The 23,214-nt window shown below is 36.8% G+C and overlaps 1 protein-coding gene across 1 annotated transcript; it reads right to left on the bottom strand.

Moving 5' to 3' along the window:
- Positions 1 to 13,786: 13,786 nt before the first annotated feature.
- LOC125671483 (uncharacterized) lies at positions 13,787 to 22,697 on the bottom strand. Its single transcript, XM_048907244.2, has 2 exons — positions 22,576 to 22,697; positions 13,787 to 16,199 (listed from the first exon to the last, which is right to left on the bottom strand). The coding sequence occupies exon 2, from the start codon at positions 16,171 to 16,173 to the stop codon at positions 15,382 to 15,384; it is 792 nt and encodes a 263-aa protein (XP_048763201.1). The 5' UTR covers positions 16,174 to 16,199; positions 22,576 to 22,697; the 3' UTR covers positions 13,787 to 15,381.
- Positions 22,698 to 23,214: the final 517 nt, after the last annotated feature.

Here is a 23,214-nt window from a genome sequence, read left to right as displayed (position 1 = left end):
TGTGTTCCTTATCAAACAATAGACACTTGGATTCATGTGTTCCTCATTAAACAGTAGACACTTGGATTCATATGTTCCTTTATTAAACAGTAGACACTTGGATTCATGTGTTCCTTATTAAACAGTAGACACTTGGATTCATGTGTTCCTTATTAAACAGTAGACACTTGGATTCATGTGTTCCTTATTAAACAGTAGACACTTGGATTCATCTGTTCCTTATTAAACAGTAGACACTTGGATTCATGTGTTTCTTATTAAACAGTAGACACTTGGATTCATGTGTTCCTCATTAAACAGTAGACACTTGGATTCATGTGTTCCTTATTAAACAGTAGACACTTGGATTCATGTGTTCCTTATTAAACAGTAGACACTTGAATTCATGTGTTCCTTTATTAAACAGTAGACACTTGGATTCATTCGTTCCTTATTAAACAGTAGACGCTTGGATTCATATGTTCCTTACTAGACAATAGACACTTGTATTCATGTGATTCTTATTTTCTCTATCGAGGTGTCTTAGAAAACCACCCCTTTACAAGATCATAGACTAATCTCATCAAGAGAAGTAACAAAAGAGGGGGTAATCAAGCGCTGCTGATTTGACGAAATTAAAACTTTTATAAGTCTCAAGGATTGATTGATTGAATATTGTTTAACTCGAGAATATTTCACTCATTATAATATCGATCTCCGTGAAAATATTGAAAAGTAAAATGGAACAATTGATAATGAAAAAATGTTTTCATAGTACAAGATAGTTTTCTAAAAAAGAATGTACTTAATTCTTCAACACAGGTTTTTTTTTAATCAAATTTCACATTTTTTATACCCGGTTAACTTAGCTTGTTTATAGCTAAGAAGCATCTGTAACTGAAAGAGAATTATCACGTGATAACATGTCGTAATGGCTAGACTCCATTGGTAAACATGCCAGTGCAATTAGTATTGAATATTTGGAGATTTAATTAAGGACTATCCCAAGTAAGACCAATCAGTAAAACTGCCGAACAAGTTGTACAAATTATCTGCCAGACGAGATGAAATGCGAAAATATCCGGGTGTTCCGAAGGAACTCGAAGCCTGTACGGGCGTTGCTAAAACTTGGAACTGAAAACGAAACGGAAGACGGAACGGAAAATGGTGTATGCAATAATGTTATGAGGAGGTCAGCATTTTGCTAAATAAAAGGTTTATCATGCACAAGGGAATCAGAAATTACCGAGAGAGCGGGAAGTCATCCACAGAATCCATCGTTTCTCTATTTTGCATCGCTTATAGGAGTTAAAAGATTGATCACTATTCGTTGTCTTCACCTTTCATACTTCATACTAATCATTAACTTACCATGAAAAATATCAATAAAGAAAAAAATAGGCATTCTGAAAAAGACTTGGATTTTCAAATTTTATATCCAATGAATACCCCCCCCCCGCCGCCGCGAAAAAAACATTGCAAAAAGATAAAATAATTTTTTTCAACAATTTCCCCCAAACATAGCCTTCTTAAATCGAACTTGCTTTTATTCGTAATTTAGTTCTACACCTGGTATAATCCATATATGTATTTATGTATTGCATCAAATTTTAAAGCGAACGAGTCCGGTGTGTATTAGCTGCAATCATGTAGCCCTCTCTGATTTGGGGGGGGGGGGGGGGGGAGGGCTACAACTCCGTACGATCTCCGTAATGGTGCAAATGCGGGAGTGATTCACTCCCGCAACATTTGCTCTCATTCTAAACATTTCCTGACTTTCTTTACGTAAATAAAATGATAGTCTATGTTTCTTAGTCATTACATAAATTTACAACCTGCAACTTAAGATTTGTGAGGCTCTATTCTACCGTTTTCAACAATTTCGATAAATTCCAATTTTTCGATTCATATTTGTGCGCCATGTTTGATGTACTGAAGTTTCAACTTCCGATTGTCAAGTCATTTGCATATGCCATATAAGGTAGTATTTACATCAATGGACAAGTATGGAGGCGAAAGCTATTTCGTCGGTATTGAAAAGGTTTGAATTTAATATAAAGTTAAAAACCGAACAGCAGAGTGTAAATTCTTTCTGCAACAATACGATTTTCCTTTCTTTGTCGAAGTGGCTCGAGTAACTACATTTTCGCGCCGATTGTCAATGTTTAGGTTTTTCATTAGATCCACCTACGAGATCTCGTGATAACAAGCATGACGGAGCAGACGAAGAATTTTGCATGCTGTACATTATATTTAATGAAAAATACCTTTATTAGACATGCCCGAGCACAATGTTGGTACTCCTTTTGGTGTAAACAACATTTGGGACTATAACACAGAGTTTATTATCGGTTATTCATAAAATTATTTTGCACCATTACGTAGATCCTATGGAATTGTAGCCCTATCCCGAAAACGTCAGAATAAAAAAAAATTGGATAGGGCAGCTAGGTGTGTATAAAAGGTGAATTTATGTGAAAATTCGTACATTTACCGACATCCTGCGGATTAGTGTTGAACCCGAAGAGATACAGCGGGAAAGAAAGATTGAAGCAGAACCAATGAAAACTAAGGTGAAGTTTATGATCCATAGCATGAGGAATTAACAGAAAAGACTAACAGACAATTCATGCTTGAATGGAATTAAAAGGTCGTCTCATTATTAATCTAAATATTAAGATACAAGTATTTAGTTTATAAATAAACTGCTAGAAGTCCTCCCTATTTAGGACTGGAATGCTGCGGTCACTAAGCCTCTGTAACTTATAATATAATATATCAAACACAAGATGTTTAACTGGCTGACTTAATACGATCATGAATTGTCGTTGTTATATACATACCAAACTCCCTGTTGTAAGTATACACATACACGGTATTATGTATACATGTAAATGTGCGTTAATGACGTTTTGCCACGGGGGGGGGGGGGGGGGGGGGGGGGGGGGGGTAAAGTACGTGTGTTCTTTCCATTCTCTACCCATGGGTGTAGCTGTTCGCTAACACATCTGTCAATGCCGAGATTTCAAAATTCTTGTAAAACGCATTGTAAATTCTTATACAAGCATTTAACTTAGCTGAATCAATTTATGATGCAGAATTTTAAGATGAAATTGTGTTACCGCTTGTAAACAAATTCCACAAATTTTGATTTTAATCATAACAAAGTATTTTCTTCCGAATTTTGGTGTTATCTTAGTTACATTAATCATTCTTTTTTCAGTCTTCCGTTCCATTTTCCAGTAAATCTTTTGACATTTGATAATGAAGTCACAATTCTTTTGTAAGGAAGATGCTGATCTGGATCATCCCGACGTTTGTGTACACGCCGACTCCCCACAAACGTATACTCAAACGTCGAGATGACTCAGACTAGGAAGATGCCGGTGCGATCGTAACAACTCGGCCATTTCCGTAACCAACAGTTGTTACGATTGGATGCCGGTGGGGTTTCGTTAAAATGAACTTAGCCTATATAGATTCCCTATTTATGCAAAGAGAGGAAGAAGTGGATTTATAGATGCAGGTGAACAAGTAAAGAAGATGCCGGTGGGGTTTCGCTGAGGTAAGATATGCGTGTATGAAAGGTGAAAATAACGAACAGTGATCAATCTCATAACTCCTATAAGCAATGTAAAATAGATAGTTGGGCGAGCATGGACCCCTGGACACACCAGAAATGGGATCAGGTGCCTAGGAGGAGTAAGCATCCCCTGTATATATATATATATATATATATATATATATATATATATATATATATATCCTCTTCAGTCACATGACCGAGTAAAACCAATCAGATATAAAATCTCATTTACGTCTCTGTTTTAACATATCTTTACGCTGTGATGTGATGCACCATGACTGCATATCCGAAATGTGTTGTACCCAATGTTCTAAAATGTTATCTCCAGATGTTACCGTATCATAAATCAGGAGATAACGCGAAAAAATGAAAGTTGTCGTCACAGAATGAAGTCAAAATCACCCGACAGTTGGACATACACTCCCGTCGATCCTCCACAAAATTGGTAAGATGAATCTCCGTATCCACCTCAGACTCTCCACAACTAATAAGAGACGAACTTCCTATCCACCTCAGACTCTCCACAACTAATAAGTTACGAACTCCGTATCCGCTTCAGACTCTCCACAACTAATAAGATACGAACTCCGTATCCGCTTCAGACTCTCCACAACTAATAAGTTTTAACCTCCGAATCCACCTCAGACTCTCCACAACTAATAAGTTACGAACTCCGTATCCACCTCAGACTCTCCACAACTAATAAGTTAAAACCTGCGAATCCACCTCAGACTCTTCACAACTAATAAGTTATAACCTCCGAATCCACCTCAGACTCTCCACAACTAATAAGTTACGAACTCCGTATCCACCTCAGACTCTCCACAACTAATAAGTTATAACCTCCGAATCCACCTCAGACTCTCCACAACTAATAAGTTACGAACTCCGTATCCACCTCAGACTCTCCACAACTAATAAGATACGAACTCCGTATCCACCTCAGACTCTCCACAACTAATAAGTTATAACCTCCGTATCCACCTCAGACTCTCCTCATTTAATAAGATAAATCTCCGTATCCGCCTCAGATTCTCCACAACTAATAAGTTACAACCTCCGTATCCGTCCCAGACTCTCCTATTAAGATACAAACTGTAGGTAAAATGTGAAAAAAATAATCCTTCATTATTTACACGTGTGGGATAAGGAAATTCCACCTCTGGAACAAGATTCGATGTGTAGGACTCGGTAAAGCCTCGTCCTAGACTGCGAATCTTGTCCCCTCGGTGGAATTTCCCTATCCCACATTCGTACTAATGAAGGATTCTGTTAGCCTCACATGGGTAAAGTCGATCTCACACTGGTGATAATGTGAAAGTGAGAAAGCCCATCGTCGGTTACCCACGGGTGCTTCTCATCGATTCTCTCCATTATGAGGGAGCGTGTGTGGAATAAAAACCGTGGTTTGCGACGATACAGAAAGCCATGATATATGAGATACTGCTGCGACGTCATTGATTGTGACGTCATATTTTTCTCTATGATTCACGTTACAAGGTGTTCAAAGTGAAACATTTTGTATTGTTTTCTTCAAATTTTAATTTGATATTGCTTTCTGATGAACAACCTTGAGTTTTGTTGTTTACACTAGTGTAAACCATTTTCGGGTATGCTCTTTTTGCCTGTCTAATTAGTTTTTATGCTCTTTCTGCCTGTCTAATTAGTTTTTTCATTGAAGTTCAAATGAGGATCTTAATTTCAAATCTTCTCAAAGCTCTTGGATTAATGTACAAAACTACAGATAAAATGTGAGAAAAATAATCCTTCATTATTTACTCGTGTGGGTTTGGGAAATTCCACCTCGGGGACAAGCCACGTCATAGACTGCGAATCTTGTCCCCTCGGTGGAATTTCCCTATCCCACACTCGTACTAATGAAGGATTATATTAGTCTCAAATCAATATACAATGTAGTGAAATAATTTGAGGACCAAAAGTTTGTCTTGAGTTCTGTAGGAAATGAATTGGTACTCTTTCACCCAGTAGTGCGCAGGTGTTTTATAAGATCCAAACCATGCCGGGACGATTCCCAGAAAAGTTAATTATCGTTAATAATGAATTAGACTGAGTGCGAAGGAAATTATCTGCATATCGATTATGTACGCAAAAACACTCTACCAATAATTTTGTCTCAAGATAAAAACATCATAACAAATATCTATTTTCTAAGAACAAACGTCAAAGCAAAAATGAAGCCAAATTTTTTTTTTAATATATCGATATTATCACGTATTAGCGACATCTTTCCTGTATAAACGAGATAATTATCTCATAATTGTGATTCTTTTTAGTAATGACGAGATAATCATCAAAATTACAAGAGAGTAGAATTTCCTCGACACTACTCGACTTTCGTATTCACCCCTGGTGTTCATGTTCAACAATCCAGGGTCATGGTGTAACAAAATATTAAACTTTTTGCAGTAGTAAAACAAAGACTGGTATATACATGTATTTATTTATTCAAGATGAAAACTCTTTCCTCGAAAACGTTTTCTAAATGTTTTATTAGGTCGTATGCATCGTTGCAAGCCACGGCTGAAAAGTACGCTCCTCTCCCTTTTCGAAAAGGGAGCCGTGGCGTGCGACGATGGGTCATATCATTCACTGAGGAAAACTATTGCTATTGGTCTCGTCCGTCGTCGTCCGCGGTGCCTTAACAATGTATTTTCAATTTCTTCTTGAGTAACTACCCTTCCAATTCTCTTCAAATTTAGCATTTATAAAGCATTTTTGGGACAAGGGGGATTTGGATTGTAAATTTCAGAACTCCTGCACCCACAAAGTCATAGGGGCGGGGCAAATCAAATTGCAAAAATTGACCAATTCTTTTTTTTTTTTTAAATCTATTATAAAACTACAAATCTGTAAGAAAAAGTAAATGCATTTCTATGAAAAACAGGGAGGCCTCTACCAAAATTGTACACTTCATGATCCCCAGGGTAGAGGTTCTGACTCCAGGGCGGGGCCAAACTTGGTGTGTAGTATTTATGTGTAAAACATTTAGATAACATCTTTAATGCTAGCGATACTAAATTGAAACTAAATGGATATTTAAAAGGAGAAGGTAGCCCTTTACCAAAATTGTATGATATTAAGGGTAGGGATTTAGTACCAGGGTGGGACCAAAATGGTCATAGTTATCATTTGAAAGATTCTTCTTTAATTTTGCCGATAATATAAAAACTGAATGCATATTTAGAACAAGAGCACCGCAAACGGTACAATATACGCCCGTGGGACAGTGAAATTCAACCTGGAAGCATATTGTGCACTCTGAATTGATACAACACACACATTCTGAATAGAAAAGCATTAAAGTGGGTCATGGTGCACCAATTCATCTGACATGTGAACTGATTATGTATTTCTCTGAGAGGGAGGTTGAAACAAAATGTCGGTGCAATATCTATCTATGACGATAAAAAGTCCAGGAAACCATTTGATCTACCTTTAGCCTTAAAGTAGGTCATGGTGCACCAATTAAGTTGAAATGTGAAATGATTATGTATTTCTCTGAAAGGAAAGTTATGATTAAATTTCAGAGCAATACCTGTGACCATACCAGAAAAAAATCTGGAAAACTGTTTGACCTACTTCTACCCCTAAAGTAGTTGTAAGTCATAATGCGCCAATCCAGCTGAATTGTCTTCCTCCGAGAGGAAGCTTTTGACTAAATATCAGGGCAATATCTGCATCCGTAATGAAAAAAAGCCCAGAAAACTGTTTGACCTATTTTTTCCAAAAAGTAGGTCAAGGATGGAGCAATCCAGCTGAAATGTTAACTGAACTTATATTCCTCTGAGAGGAAGCCTTTGACTAAATATCAGGGCAATATCTACATCCGTAATGAATAAAAGCCCAGAAAACTGTTTGACCTATTTTTCCAAAAAGTAGGTCAAGGATGGACCAATCCATTTGAAATACAAACTGACCTTGAATTCCTCCGAGAGGAAGCCAATGACTAAATATCAGGGCAATATCTGTATCCGTAATGAAAATGAGCCTGGAAAACTGTTTGACCAATTTTTAGCTGAAAATTAAGTCATGGATGGACCAATCCAGCTGAAATGCAAACTCACTCTTACAATTCTCGAGGGAGATATTGTGACCAAATTTCAAAGTTGTACATGCATCCTTTACGGAAAAAAGTCCGGAAAACATTACCTCGGATGGACAGATGGACAGCCAGCCACCCGGACGTACACACGGACAGCGGCATAACTAATGTCGGGCGTATAAAAAGTAGAAAAGGATGCACACCCGTAGCCAGGGGGGGGGGGGGGTTCGTGGGGTTCGTACGACCCCCCCCCCCCCCCTTGAAAACTACTAAGCACTATTAAAGTCGGCATTTTGTTTGAATTGTGACTAGTAAAGTCGGGATTTTTTATGAAAATCATGAAAATTCATAGTAAAAAAGGCATGATTCCAAAATTCAAATTAAGTGCCAGGAAATTGCTAGATTGCAGGATTTTGCACCAAATACCCCAGACCCCCTACCGTATTGGCACCTCGCGGTGCGAGGTGATAGACTCGCGTTGCGAGTGTATGTAACAACCCCCCCCCCCTTGAAAAATCCTGCCTACGGGCCTGGGATGTATCAAAATTGTGAATTTCTCAACCCCAGGATTTTGACTCTAGGGCGGGTGTAAAATAGTCATCAGTTTGGGTATTTGTTTTAAGAACGCATCTTATTGTACATAATGTTACTGAATATCAGAATTTAGCTTAGATATGCGGAACAGGAAAATCAGTATAGATTTCATTGCCCATGGAGCTAGTGGTACTTTTAACTAATACTCGGGTGACTGATAAGGCCTGTGGACTAGTGATACTTTTAACTAATACTCGGGTGACTGATAAGGCCTGTGGGCCTCTTGTTTACAAATCAATCTGACTATAGTACGGGCCTATATAAAAATTTATTTATGATGTAGATCTGTGTTTTAGCTAGATTGTTTACAAATAAATTGTCGGTGCATTCGATCTACAGTATTCCAGTAGAAGAATTCGTAACTTCACACAGATTGACCGTGGAACAAGGCCGTTACAATGTGCACTACTTATTTGTAAGGTATGTGCTCTTAACAAACTCGAAGAGAAATATCACTTTAATTTAGAGTACCCACAGTATAGTTATTGGCGTAGTACATAACTTTAAAAAGTATTGTTGGACAAGGCCATCTACCTTTAAACTAACAGGAAAAAAACTTTAGAGTCTATATATTTTTCTTCGAAAAGCTACTGACCATAGAAATAGAATATTCTTATAGTGCGTACACTCAATTTCGTATTATACTAAAATATGCATCTAACATTCAACGCGTCTGTATATTGCTGTGTAATACGTGTGTATGTATTGCTGTGTAATACGTGTGTATGTATTGCTGTGTATTACGTGTGTATGTATTGCTGTGTAATACGTATGTATGTATTGCTGTGTATTACGTATGTATGTATTGCTGTGTATTACGTGTGTATGTATTGCTGTGTAATACGTATGTATGTATTGCTGTGTAACACGTATGTATGTATTGCTGTGTAATACGTGTGTATGTATTGCTGTGTAACACGTATGTATGTATTGCTGTGTATTACGTATGTATGTATTGCTGTGTAATACGTATGTATGTATTGCTGTGTAATATGTATGTATGTATTGCTGTTTAATACGTATGTATGTATTGTTGTGTAATACGTATGTACGTATTGCTGTGTAATATGTATGTATGTATTGCTGTTTAATACGTATGTATGTATTGCTGTGTAATACGTATGTATGTATTGCTGTGTAATACGTATGTATGTATTGCTGTGTAACACGTATGTATGTATTGCTGTGCAATACGTGTGTATGTATTGCTGTGTATTACGTATGTATGTATTGCTGTGTAATACGTATGTATGTATTGCTGTGTAATACGTGTGTATGTATTGCTGTGTAACGCGTGTGTATGTATTGCTGTGTAATACGTGTATATGTATTGCTGTGTAATACAGATGATCTTAAGTTACATCAGGTGATCTTTAGTTAGGCCTATATCAGGTGATATTTAGTTATATCAGGTGATCTTTAGTTACATCAGATGATTTTTAGTTACATCAGGTGATTTTTAGTTACATCAGATGATTTTTAGTTACATCAGGTGATCTTTAGTTACATCAGGTGATCTTTAGTTATATCAGGTGATCTTTAGTTACATCAGGTGATCTTTAGTTATATCAGATGATTTTTAGTTACATCAGATGATTTTTAGTTACATCAGGTGATCTTTAGTTACATCAGGTGATCTTTAGTTTTATTATATACCCATTAATATATCGTTCGTTAATACTGTGGATTTCACAGCGTGTGATCCGGTTTTTCGGATCACCACACTGTGGTTTTCTGATTCCGTATCAGTATCCTCTGAAACTGATGCCGTCACAATGACGTCACAATACATCAACGCAACGTTATTTGTGGAAAATATTGACCGCGTCACAAAACAAAACTACGTACACAAAACATAATTTCATGGTATGTCTGTTTTTGATAATTTGGATTACATTTATCATCTTATAAATGTGGATTTAAAATGCAGAAGGGGGTATATAATAAATTTATCATTACTACAGTAACTTGATCCGAAGAGTTGGATCACGTCTCGTTGACAGGCGCGGATCATCAGATCAAACTCGACGCTACGCGTCTCGTGTGATCTGATGATCCGCGCCTGTCAACTCGACGTGATCCGACTCTTCGGATCAAGTTACTGTAGTAATAATATATATTTATATATCGGGTGATATTTAGCATATAAGTCAGGGCCGTAAATTAACCTTCAATTTAGAGGAGGCAGGAAATTAGGCGGGGGTCTGGGGGCCGCCCAGGCCCCCAGACGCTGAGCACATTTTGTGCACACTGAACACGTTTCGTGCAAAATCCTTGATTCTAGGGCCTTCTAAGATGTTACTTGACTAACTCATTCTAAAAGAAAGATTTGGAATGCTTTTTAAGGGAGGTATCATGTTCTTAGTTATTGGAAACAACATAAATTCTAATGAACTTTAAATTTTAATTTTTTTTTGGCTCAAAAGTTGGAGGAGGCAGCTGCCTCCTCCGCCTCCATGTAATTTACGGCCCTGTAAGTAATCATTTATTAATTGTATCAAAGCGTAGTTATAGCTTCTAGCTCAGAAATTGGAAATCCCAATAAAAAATCTTAAATTACAATGAAAATTACGAATTTAAGAAATTACAAAATTCAGAAATTACAAATACAGAATGTCGCATGTACATTTCACCCAGTAAATAAAAATATATTTAGATGCCTTACAGAACCTTATATCTTGCATGCTCCTTTTTCCTAACGTTCAGGCACATGTTTTAAAACATATCTTAAACGTGTGTATTACACATACCCACCTTATTTTCAATGAAATATGAAAAATCCTGATTGAATGTCTGTTGTTATACCTATAGATAAATAAAAAAAAAATACTATTGAAGAACAATGGAGTGAAATATTTCTTTGATGGGGCCTCCGTGGCCAGGGGCGGATCCAGGAATTGCGGTTACGGGGGGGGGGGGGTCACTTTATGAGGCAGTGGGTCCAGGACGAAGCCCTGGTGGGGGTCCAGGGGGACGAAGCCCCCGGAAGCTCCTGGATTTTACAGATTTTATGGGGCTTGAAATATTTCTCCTATTTAGTCATTTGTACTATTTTCTATCATTTTAATAAGGTGAAATTAATAAAATGACCCACATTTTAAGGGTTTTTTGGAAAATTTTTAAAAAGTTCTCCTAATAAAGTAATTCAAGAAAGCAAAAGATTTTGTCATTTATTTCTCCGGGAGTGGTAGAAATTATTGCTTCTTTTATCGTTTAGTACATTTTCCGAAACAAGATACCGCGATTTACCTTAAATTTGAAAATTTTAGGGGGGGGGGGGTTGGCGCCGGCTGCGCCCCCTCTAAATCCGCCACTGGTGGCCGAGTGGTTTGAGCATGGCGCTCAAAATCACACGGCCTCTCACCTCTGGTCGGCGCGGGTTCGAATCCCGCTCGCGCCAGTAAGCGAGAAAGTTTCCCAGTTTACTTTCGGAAGGTCGGTGGTCTCTTCCCAGGTACATTGGTTCTCTCTTCCACCAATAAAAACTGGGCGCCACCAGATAACTGAAAAATTGTTGAGTGTGGCGGAAAACAGCAAAGCAATATTTCTTTGACAGGAGCACTAAAGATATTTAATGTGACATATCAGTCAAGAGAAAATTCAAAAAATCTCCGTCTATACACGCAAATGATCGGATGTCTATCTTATGAAACATAGTCATGTATTTCGAAATGCGAAACTTTGATGATATGCAAAAATATAATTTCAAAATTCAGTACATTAACTCTTGTGTAAGCAGATGTAGCCAAGACGAGCTGCATGTAGTGAACTAGAAATCACCGATCAGTCTAATTTGCCTGTCAGATTGTCATGAATATTTGGAATAATTTCAGCAAGTTTCCCAAGTTTCAATGTCGCGTGGAGAGATGTAGTAACTTTTATTGAACATCAGTACAAAGATCAGAGTGAACAACCTATCATTTTCTACGCAGCCTTTTAAGACCCATAGATACAAAAATAATGAAATGGCAAGATCCTCAATTGTCTCAGTTCACGGAACAATAAAAGTAAAACACACAACATTTTCCCCTTCTTTTTTGAGATTTTGCAGAGTCACAGTAACAGATTAAAGTTGTCAATCCCCTTATGGGTATCACGTGAGACCCCGATGTGGTACGATTCCCTTTTGTCATCACGGGGAATATACATTTCATACCAGTATAAAATATGTTGCATTTATCATGTACCTTTCCAAATTCTTTAATCAAATTACAGGATGTAATTTCAATATGCATATTCTGGGAATATATCCGATCTTAGGAGCCCTAGACACGCAGAGTAGGAAGTTACATATTGCCATCAAATCAGATTTGTATGATTTTAAATAGCAGAATTTCCCCCCAAATTTTTCAGGCATCGCCATGTATATAATAAAATGCATTCTGTATTTGTATAGGTTTTCAGTATTGTTATTGCATGTATAAATCGTTGTCAATATCATTAATAAATTCAAAAAATTTTCAAATAAAGATAAAATTACGGTGTGTACTGAGCTAGGAGTTTGAAATACATTTTTTTTGTAACAGTAAAAATTATGTGCTGGATTCTGAGACAACTTTGAGATAACAGTTCAAATCTGTGCTGGACTTTGAGATAATAGTACTGTATAAGTTTGTGCTGACTTTGAGATAACATTGTAAGTTTGTGCTGGACTTTGAGATACATATATGTAACATTATAAGTTTGTGCTGGACTTTGAGATAACATTATAAGTTTGTGCTGGACTTTGAGATAACATTATAAGTTTGTGCTGGACTTTGAGATAATAGTATAAGACTGTGCTGGACTTTGAAATAACAGCTTAAGTCTGTGCTGGACTTTGAGATAACAGTACAAATGTGCTGGACTTGAGATAGCAGTATAAATCTGTGCTGGACTTTGAGATAAACAATATTAGCCTGTGCTGGACTTTGAGATAACAGTACAAGTCTATGCTGGACTTCTAAATACAGAGTAAATCCGCACTCGATCCTTAATGTCTCCTTTTATCTCGGGGGTTTAGTAAAGAGCATGGGGCTTAAGGTCCAATAACTGCCCAAATTGTACCTAAAATTTCAAACTTTATTATTTTCTCTGATTGATATGATATATACATCTCATTGGTTGTGTTAGTTATTGAAACATCGCAGCCCTTCAACAACAATGGTGATGTCTCCATATGAGTTAAATATTCTCAGAGGGACGTTAAACAATCAATGATCACAAATTATACAATTTAATTTTGGCGATTTATTTCATTTTTTCAGTTTTCTTACTGTAAGTATAGTAAACCAACAAGATAAACTTTGAAATAAAATATTTTTTTTTAGATTTATAATTTGTTCAAATTCAAACCAAAATTTTGAATTAACCGATAGGCGATTTTTTGACGTCATATTTTGGTATGAAAAGCAGATCAGGTTAACTGTATTAGTTTTCAAAACCAGCAAATCTGACAGTTTCAACAAGATTTGGAGATATTCCCCTTCTTCTTTGTATAGTTTTATGTTTAACTTACGTACCTTAAATTTTAATGTCTGGGAAATGAACTGAACTTGTGCTCCATATAATTAATAAAAGCGAAGTAATAATTATCTTTTATTTATCGATGGAAAACAGACAAACAAAAACACAAAATTTCTACATCGACCATGACAGTGTAATCTCGTCAGAAGCACACGTGACTTTAAAGGTCGTACTCCGTGTCTGAGAATTGTGTCTGGCTATGAATAACATGCGAGTAGTCGTTTCAAAATAAACTAAAATTAGGGGGCAAATATTGTCTATCTTCTGGGTTACAATAGTACTTTCCAAAATGTCGCTTCACATCAGGCAAAATCTGTTTCCATTACGAAAGTGTTTTATAAATATGAAGAAACAATTTTAATTTGAGAAAGGGGCGGCCATTTTGGATTTTATTTCGTGATGGACATTGATGGTATCTAGTATCGTGGGTTAAGTGATTTTTTTGTTATGTCATGCACCTGTATAGTTTAAGCAGACATATAATAAGAACCAACGTACATGCATATGAAATTAGAAGTAGGGGGGGGGGGGGGGGGGCTCGATTGTTATGTTATTATTATTATTTTAAATTTGCCGATCTTTAACCACAAAACGAGAACAAAGCAGTCGTGAAAATTGTAACAAGGTGCAGGTTAAAAATGGAAGCGCCTGTGTGTAACAACTGCAAGCAGCTGTGTGACAAAATGCAGGTTAAAACTGGAAGCGCCTGCGTGACAAGATGCTGGTTAAAACTGGAAGCGCCTGTCTGACAAGATGCTGGTTAAAAAAGGAAGCGCCTGCGAGAGTGATGTGCTCATCTCTGCTTCGAAACTGATTAAGCCCCAATCTCTTCCACGATGGGCGGGGGTCAAGATTTCAGTTTTATTATATAGAATATATTCATATGCCTACAAATAGCAGACTTCTACATTGATGTTCAAAATTCATATTCTCACTACTACATTGACGCCCAACATTTACATTCTCACAACAACATTGGCACTCAACATTCACATTCTCATTACTATATTGCCGCTCAACATTCTCATTACTACATGTATATTGCCACTCATCATTCACATTCTCACAACTACATTGACGCTCAACAATCATATTCTCATTACTACATTGCCACCCAATATTCACATTCTCATTACTACATTGACGCCCAACAGTCACATTTTCATTACTGCACTGATGCTCAACTGTTTCAATTTCGTATTCCAAAGACACGAATAAATAAATGTACGTGCATCTAACTAGTATTATGCATAATGATACAATGATCACAATTCTTCCGATGTCTATAGTGTCAGTATTGAGAAATCGGCAGATATATCATTATGCATAATGATACAATGATCACAATTCTTCCGGTGTCTGTCTATAGTGTCAATATTGAGAAATCAGCAGATATATATGGAAGCTTGAATTAGACTACTAATATAACAGCTTGATAAAGAAGAATTATTCTCAGTTGTCTGTTGTTAACTGTCGTTAGCTAATGATTAGAAATTAACGAGAGCCAAGCATCACCCCCTATTCTCTTCTTAAGTACTTTGTTGGCATCAAAGCTTGGATTTTACACGTTTCACAAAGATTTATGGCAAAATAATGAGGAATTTGAGGGACATTTTTTCTACCCGTAGGTGATGAAAGGTATTGCAGACGTACGTTAAAAGCCGAATTTCTCCAGTTTTGCCATGGAGAGTTCGTATTGTTTGTTGGCTGACACAACATCAACCTTGACCTGTTCCTCATGGTCACTTCTCCGATTCACGTTGTAGTTATAAACAACAGCAGGACGGTTAAACTCCGGGTTCAGATAATTTGAGGCGTAAGGAAGAGGTTGGTAGTTCAACCACGAACGGTCCATTATCCGCTGACGTTCATTGCCAACAGGCCGGTCCGAGAGGGAGCCACTGTAACTCGCAACAGGGTTGCCATTGTTTGGGTCATTGTACAATGACCCGCTGTATCTAGTGTCATTTGTGGGGCGATGTCCGGGTTTACTTTTTTCGGCGGAAGGAAATCCGAGTAATGTTCGTACATTTTCGCGGTTTCTCTCTGTACAACAAGAACATGTGAGGTTACTAGATCCTTCATAGAGCGGTATGATATGGCCGTATTTGGCGTAGTGAAGGTAGTCCGCCACTAGACCGTCCACTAGAGTGTTTGTTGTATCTACAGGTGTCAAAGGCGCCGCGTACAAACTGCGGCGCGCCGGTGTCTGGGTGTGAGGGGACTCGTATTTAGGAGATCTTGCTCTCTCCGCCGGCAGAGGGCGCGCATGAACTGTTGGTCGCACTTTGGAAGGATCTTTGGACGTTCTGATCAAGTCGTATTTGGCTTCCGGTCTGACGGATATTCGGGCACTTCCTCCTCTGCTAGAGAATGTCTCTTCACGGATTGGCGGAAGTTTCTTGGCACGGGTTACTGAGATCTGACGAGTTTTGCCAGTGGCCATCGTAGTGGTTTTTGACTTTCAGATAACTACAAATGAGAAGAAAACAAATTTTCGTAAGGAAGATCAAGGTTTCTATACGACATAATTTAATAATTAAAAGCGAAACCTAGGGCCAGTATTAGCTAGAAGTTAAGGAGGCATCAATTTTTTTTTTATATAAGTCAGTACGAAATATAAAGAACTATTGCATTTTAAGCTGATTAATGGTAAGAGGAATTGATTGAATTTGAACTTTATATTGAAATAATATATCGTAATACATAATGTGATATAGCCACAATGTATCGCAATATATCGTGACATATACAAACTGTACCGGTGTAGAGGCAAATTTTGACTCCCATAGAATAATGACCGAGGGTCATTTTTAGACGTCGAAAAATGACCCCTGGTCATTATTCGACGTAGAATAATGACCGCTTTTGCCCGTTGAAAAAATGTCATTTTCCATTTCACGTTTAGAAAAATGATCCCCGTAGAATAATGACCCCCTTGTAAATTTTATTAAGGATTATTTCTCTGGTAATGCCTAAGGGAGGCAGTCCAACATTGTCATATTATAAGTACATCTAAATCTATCATTCATATGAAACGTAACCAGATTAAAACATATTAGGAATTGTAATTTTGTTTCAAAAATAAGAATTTACTTGTTTTAACAAAATAGTGACTAGTACCAAATAAGTGTCTAGTCACAACGAGTTATATTCGTTATTACGAGTAAATACATGCATAGTTATATCGAGATACATGCAATCGTCTTGTCATAAAGGGAATATGGGTTCAGGCGTGGAAGGGGGCTCTATAGTTACATTTGTAAACATGCATTAGTTTATTCTACACTAAGGACCATAACATGCAAACAGAGTGCGTAATTGATTTGATATACACAGAGTAGCTACTACCATAATTGTGAAATGCTTGTCCCCGTGTGTTATTAAGGTTAGAGTGTTATGCTAACCCATTCAGAATTGCATATAGTCAATATAGCTATAAATGTTTACAAAGAATATGGAGTACGATATCAAATGTCAGACTTTGCTTAAGAATGCAGACAAATACTCGTCAAGACTTTGCATAAGAATGCAGACAAATACTCGTCAAGAACATTTCTCATCAGACTTGAATTGTTAATGTTGTTATGAATATACATGCATAGCATAGAGCTACATGTAGCCTGTTTTGGATTTTCTCCGAGACTATTCTTAGTGGTTTATACATATGGAAGATCTACTGATCCTATCTCATTCACACTTGCTTGGCTGATGTGATTGTGGATATATGGCACATCTTATGATACCATTATGTCATGAAATTATGTAATGTTATTTGTAATAAATATATAATATACAGAATAGTAGGTTATCATATGATTTTGTATCGTACAATATCGTATCATATCACATTGTAAACATATATTTTGATGTTAAATTGATACATATGATGCTATTCCATTTAATCATATTATGATATTGAATCATATGCTGTGATATAGTACTATGATATGAATCGAAAAGCAAAATGTCTATCATATAAGAAATGAAGAATGAAGTGCAATTGCTCTGATGGTATATTCTACGATGCACTTCACACTCATGATAGGGAATTTGTCTGCAGAGCAATCGCACTTCATAATGACATGCTCAACGATAAAACATTTATTGATTTGACATATTTGCTTCGTGGATCATTGTATGGGTCGGTTATGATAAATATTGATGGGAACATTTTTAAATCATATTTTGAACGTAATTTCATGAAGAAACCCGTCTACATATTTGTTTTATAATTTAACTTCCTCAAAGGCCTCTATCACGTTCCACCTTATACACATGTATGTGTCTATGAGCAAAAGGGGGGGGGGGACTTTACGCTTCCCTTGCCACTTTTCCCCCCAACACTTTATATATTTTGCTTTTATGCCATTTCCTACTAACTTCATTTATCAAGTTTCATGTATTTTCATGTCTCCCGAAGAAAATTTTGAAGAATTCAAGATTCATGGCCTCTGGAGGGTCTTCCGACTGTAATGACTCAAAATTGTTTTATTTGTGGGTACTAACTAACAATCCCAATCTGATAAAAATGAGATCCTCCATCTGCTCCTTTGTTTTTATGTTGTAGAGACAATATGAAAACAAAGGAGCGGATCGGGGATCTTATTCTATAATCAGATTGTAAAAAAGCCTTACTTAAGGAGGGGGGGGGGCATAACCATACTTCTTCCCCCTTTGAAAAGTGTGGGGGCATGTTCCCCGGCTGTACCTTCCCCTACTCCCCTGTACTGTGTACGACATACTGCACTTTTGAACATTGCAATGGGGGGATTCCCTTCTAATATAAGTGAGATATAACTATTTTCACCGTGAGAACATTTTTCTTGTAGCTAACAATTTTATGACGGTTTAAAACGTAACTCGGTCAAAAAAAAATGTAGTACGGAGAGAATAGGTTAAGTACATGCAAGAAATAATACTTTGAGTGCTGAGAACCTGCATATTAGAATTGAGTATTTTTTTTAACCGTGGTATATTCTCATCTGATCAATCTATGTTAATTTTGTGTTAAAAAAGTGAGGGGGCACAAACCCACTTGTGCCTACCCCCCCCCCCCATCTTCCAAAAGTAAGGGGGCACGTGCCCCCGTCCCCTTGTCCTACACCCCTGATAGGCATAAATTATCCAGTGAAATGCTACAGTCTACCCAAAGTTATCGTTCGCATACTCACTAATACCTCTATCAACACTTACTCATTTTTCAAAATTCTTGAAAAACGATAATGATGCGTAAATGTAATAAGCTATTGACTTCAGTTGCAAAAAAAAGGATGTCAATTCATCAGTTTTAAGACGATTTCGCGCTTCTCTGTGACACAAGAAGTATTGTATTTAGAAGCAGCTCTTTTTTATGTGTGTGTTTGATTACACAAGATCTATACATGTAATTAGATAGCATAAATACATTGGTAGATTCAGAGGGAGGTGTGGAGATTTTATAGATTGTACCTCTGCCTATCGTTACAAAATGTTGCTTAATGAGGTAAAAATAACACAATTTCAGAATGGAACTCCCCTTTTGAAAACTAAAATTTATGGTAGAACCCCTTTTTGAAAATTCCCTGGATATGCGGGTTTTTTCCAGTTGTAATTGGTCATGGAACCTACAGTGGGTTTTCCTCAAATTTAATGAACTAGTTCTTACTTTTATTTTATTAACCGTGAAAAAAAAATTTACACATGGAATAAGAGGAGCAGCAGGAACGATAGCTCTGGGTAAATAATGACCTGAAAACCCGTATCAACTCCTTTAAAATAAATCAATCTGCTAAGAAAGGGAGGGGGTCATTTTTCTACGGGGGTCATTATTTTTCAGGTATGACACGCAAAATAATGACCCCTGAGTCTTCTTTCTACAAAATTATCCAATTTTTCTATACGACTAGGGGGCCATTTTTCGACGTCGAATAATGACCCCCGGTCATTATTGTATGGGAGTCAAAATTTGCCTCTACACCGGCACACCCCTATTATAATGTTCAATTAAATCGGGTTTGAAATATTCGACGACTTCCGGGCTTATTTGACTATGCTTGCAGTTATTGAGCGACTGCTTGATATGCTTGCAGTTTTTGAGCGGTCGTTTGTTATGTTTGCAGTTATTGAGCGATTGTTTGCTATGCTTGCAGTTAATGAGCGGTTGTTAAATATGTTTGCAGTTATTGAGTGGTTGTTTGCTGTTCTTGCAGTTATTGAGTGGCTGTTTAGGGTGTGGCAGTATTTTGATTGAGTTTGAAACGGATCAAGTGTACGTTTTGTTCCAGTTGACCTATACCTTCAGGAGATATGGCTTTGATCTTCAAATCTTTCATATCATCGCAAGTTTCGAGATACGTCCGAGTTATTTCCCTTTAGAAAAATCTTGTACATAGTAAGCCGCCAAACAATTTAATTTGTGCACATGCGGGAGTGGGATAAATAAGTGAATGTGCTCAGTAAGTTTCTCCTATGTAGTTTCATCACCCGAATTCGACTGATACACAAACTAAGTAAATAATACGTGCTCGGGGAGTAATATTTTACACATGGAATTAAGTTACCTATATCATTCTAGGATGTTACTGCAAATATAACAGTGTCTTTTATGTTTCCACTTTGATAAAACATTTCTTTCGATAGTATTTTGTATTTTCTACATTTACATATTTAAACAGAAACCGCTTTTAATGCATTTTATCGTCTTCCTCACTGACAGTAGGTCCACTCTATCCCACTTAAGCATTCAAAGTCCCACTAAATGTACCTTCTACACAGAAGAGCTCTTCACAGCTTTCCCTTACATTGTTCGATGTGCTTGTGCAGATAATGAGATGATTTTTGATGAGAAGTCGTATATGGATGAGTTGTGGAAAGAATTTATAATTGATTCCAATTGACTTGCATTTATTTAAGCAGAGTCATGACCCTTTAACTTTGAAAATTTCATGCAATTTCGTTTTTCTAACTTGTATGCTATTATCTCGAGGTAACCTTTTGACAAGTGGATAATCAAACAAAATCCTCGTGATTTGAACTGACAATCAGACAAACTCCTCTTGATTTAAACACAGAGTCAGGCAAACTCCTTCTGGTTTGAACGCAGAATGAATTTGCAAGACACCGCATTTTATTATACTATATACATTTCTATAGAGATAGATCAAAAACATCATAGATAGATAACTCTCTTGACAGCTAATGTACTTGTGTGTGTATCGGCTACATGAAATAAAACACGTTATATTGTTAGGAAACAGGTGCTAATCTACCTGTTTCAATATAATCTACCTGTTTCACTCAAATCTACCTGTTTCACTATGATCTCCATGTTTCACTATAATCTACCTGTTCCACTAAAATCTACCTGTTTCATTATAATTTACCTGTATAATCTACCTGTTTCAGTATAATCTACCTGTTTCAGTATAATCTACCTGTTTCATTATAATCTACCTGTTTCAATATAATCTACCTGTTTCATTATAATCTACCTGTTTCACTAAAATCTACCTGTTTCAGTATAATCTACCTGTTTCACTAAAATCTACCTGTTTCAATATAATCTACCTGTTTCATTATAATCTACCTGTTTCACTCTAATCTACCTGTTCCACTAAAATCTACCTGTTTTATTATAATCTACCTGTTTCAATATAATCTACCTGTTTCAGTATAATCTACCTGTTTCAATATAATCTACCTGTTTCACTAAAATCTACCTGTTTCAATATAATCTACCTGTTTCATTATAATCTACCTGTTTCACTCTAATCTACCTGTTCCACTAAAATCTACCTGTTTCATTATAATCTACCTGTTTCAATATAATCTACCTGTTTCAGTATAATCTACCTGTTTCAATATAATCTACCTGTTTCACTATAATCTACCTGTTTCACTAAAATCTACCTGTTTCAGTATAATCTACCTGTTTCAATATAATCTACCTGTTTCAGTATAATCTACCTGTTTCAGTATAATCTACCTGTTTCAATATAATCTACCTGTTTCAGTATAATCTACCTGTTGCAGTATAATCAACCTGTTTCACTAAAATCTACCTGTTTCAGTATAATCTACCTGTTTCAATATAATCTACCTGTTTCAGTATAATCTACCTGTTTCAATATAATCTACCTGTTTCACTTGATCGAGACGTGCCGTGTTCCCCTGATGGAAGATTTTCCTACAGAAGATTTTCCTACTGATCATTTTAGGAAGTAGAAGATAAATTTAGAAAGTATGCAGAGATAACCGTGACCCACGTGACTACTAACGTAGTCGATAAAATCTTGTTTCAAAATGCAAAGTGAAAAACATTTAATGACAAAATCTATCTTATGAAAATGTAACAAACATTTAATGGCACGTTCTCGTACAGGGACAACTTCATATACGCAAGCTCTCTCTCTATTTCGTTTTAAGAAGTTCTGATAATTTAACAGTTTAACACTTATATTTGCTTATATTTTGGAGAAAAGCCTGTAAATCTTGATTGACCCTGAATGGGTCTCATTTCACTGGACCCACAAGCAATGAATTCAAGACTTTCACTCCCACTTAAATATCTGCCAGGTATCGGGCAGCGAAGGAACAACTCCACACATATATGCCAACGCGTACACAGAAATCAAATTTACCTACAATGATTGCATGCATCTTAAGTTCAGCCCAGTAGGAGAGTAATGAACCTATATCTATAATTCTGTTTCACCCCGCAACATGGACTAGCGATACACCAATCGATATGACTTTATTAAGCTGGCCCCCAATTCAGAATGTAAACAACAGCGTGCGTGTCTTTATTCTTCGGGTACACGTCCAGGATTACTGAATTACGTCATAATTAATTAATGAACAAGAGTACCTGTCATTTCTGCTTAGCGTCGAACTAATGATTACCCCACCCGTCTGTGGCTTAAGTTTAGGTAGAACTTTCACCAGACCGCCATCTTGTTTATTCATTGCTATGACCACGCGTTTTCTCGTTCGGAGTTTTAACGAGATCAGGTGTTTATATAGTCTATTTAAATCCCACAGGGAGGAACATTGAAAACAGTATACATTACTAAGTCTTACGCGTCACTGAATAGTGCAACTGGCCAAATGTAAATATATGTCATTGATCCATTTAAAGAGACTTCAAATTGCTTAATTGATTTTTTTTTAAATCACGCAAAGTCGTGCAGTGTTCCGTTATACATTCCATAACTGTGATCAATCAATTTCTAAATTCAAATTAAAAGCGATGATTATTTTAGATCTGCGCGATAACACATTAACGATGGATCTGTCGATAGCTCTCTGACATTTATCCAATATTTAGCGGGGGAGTTTCTCGGAGTCATCAATCTAGGCTTTTCCTCCAATGTTGGCCCCGCGGGATTCTATTGGTCGAGACCGTTCACTTCATCACAGTCACCAAAATATCTACGAAACATGAAATCAATTAAGTCTTGATTGAATTAGTACTGCCCCACGCAGTTTTAAAAAAGTGATTTGTGCG

This window comes from Ostrea edulis, chromosome 4 (genome assembly GCF_947568905.1).
Source record: "Ostrea edulis chromosome 4, xbOstEdul1.1, whole genome shotgun sequence".
Lineage (NCBI taxonomy): Eukaryota > Metazoa > Mollusca > Bivalvia > Ostreida > Ostreidae > Ostrea > Ostrea edulis.
Note: the sequence above shows the minus strand (reverse complement) of the source record. Positions and strands in the feature narration are given on the sequence as shown.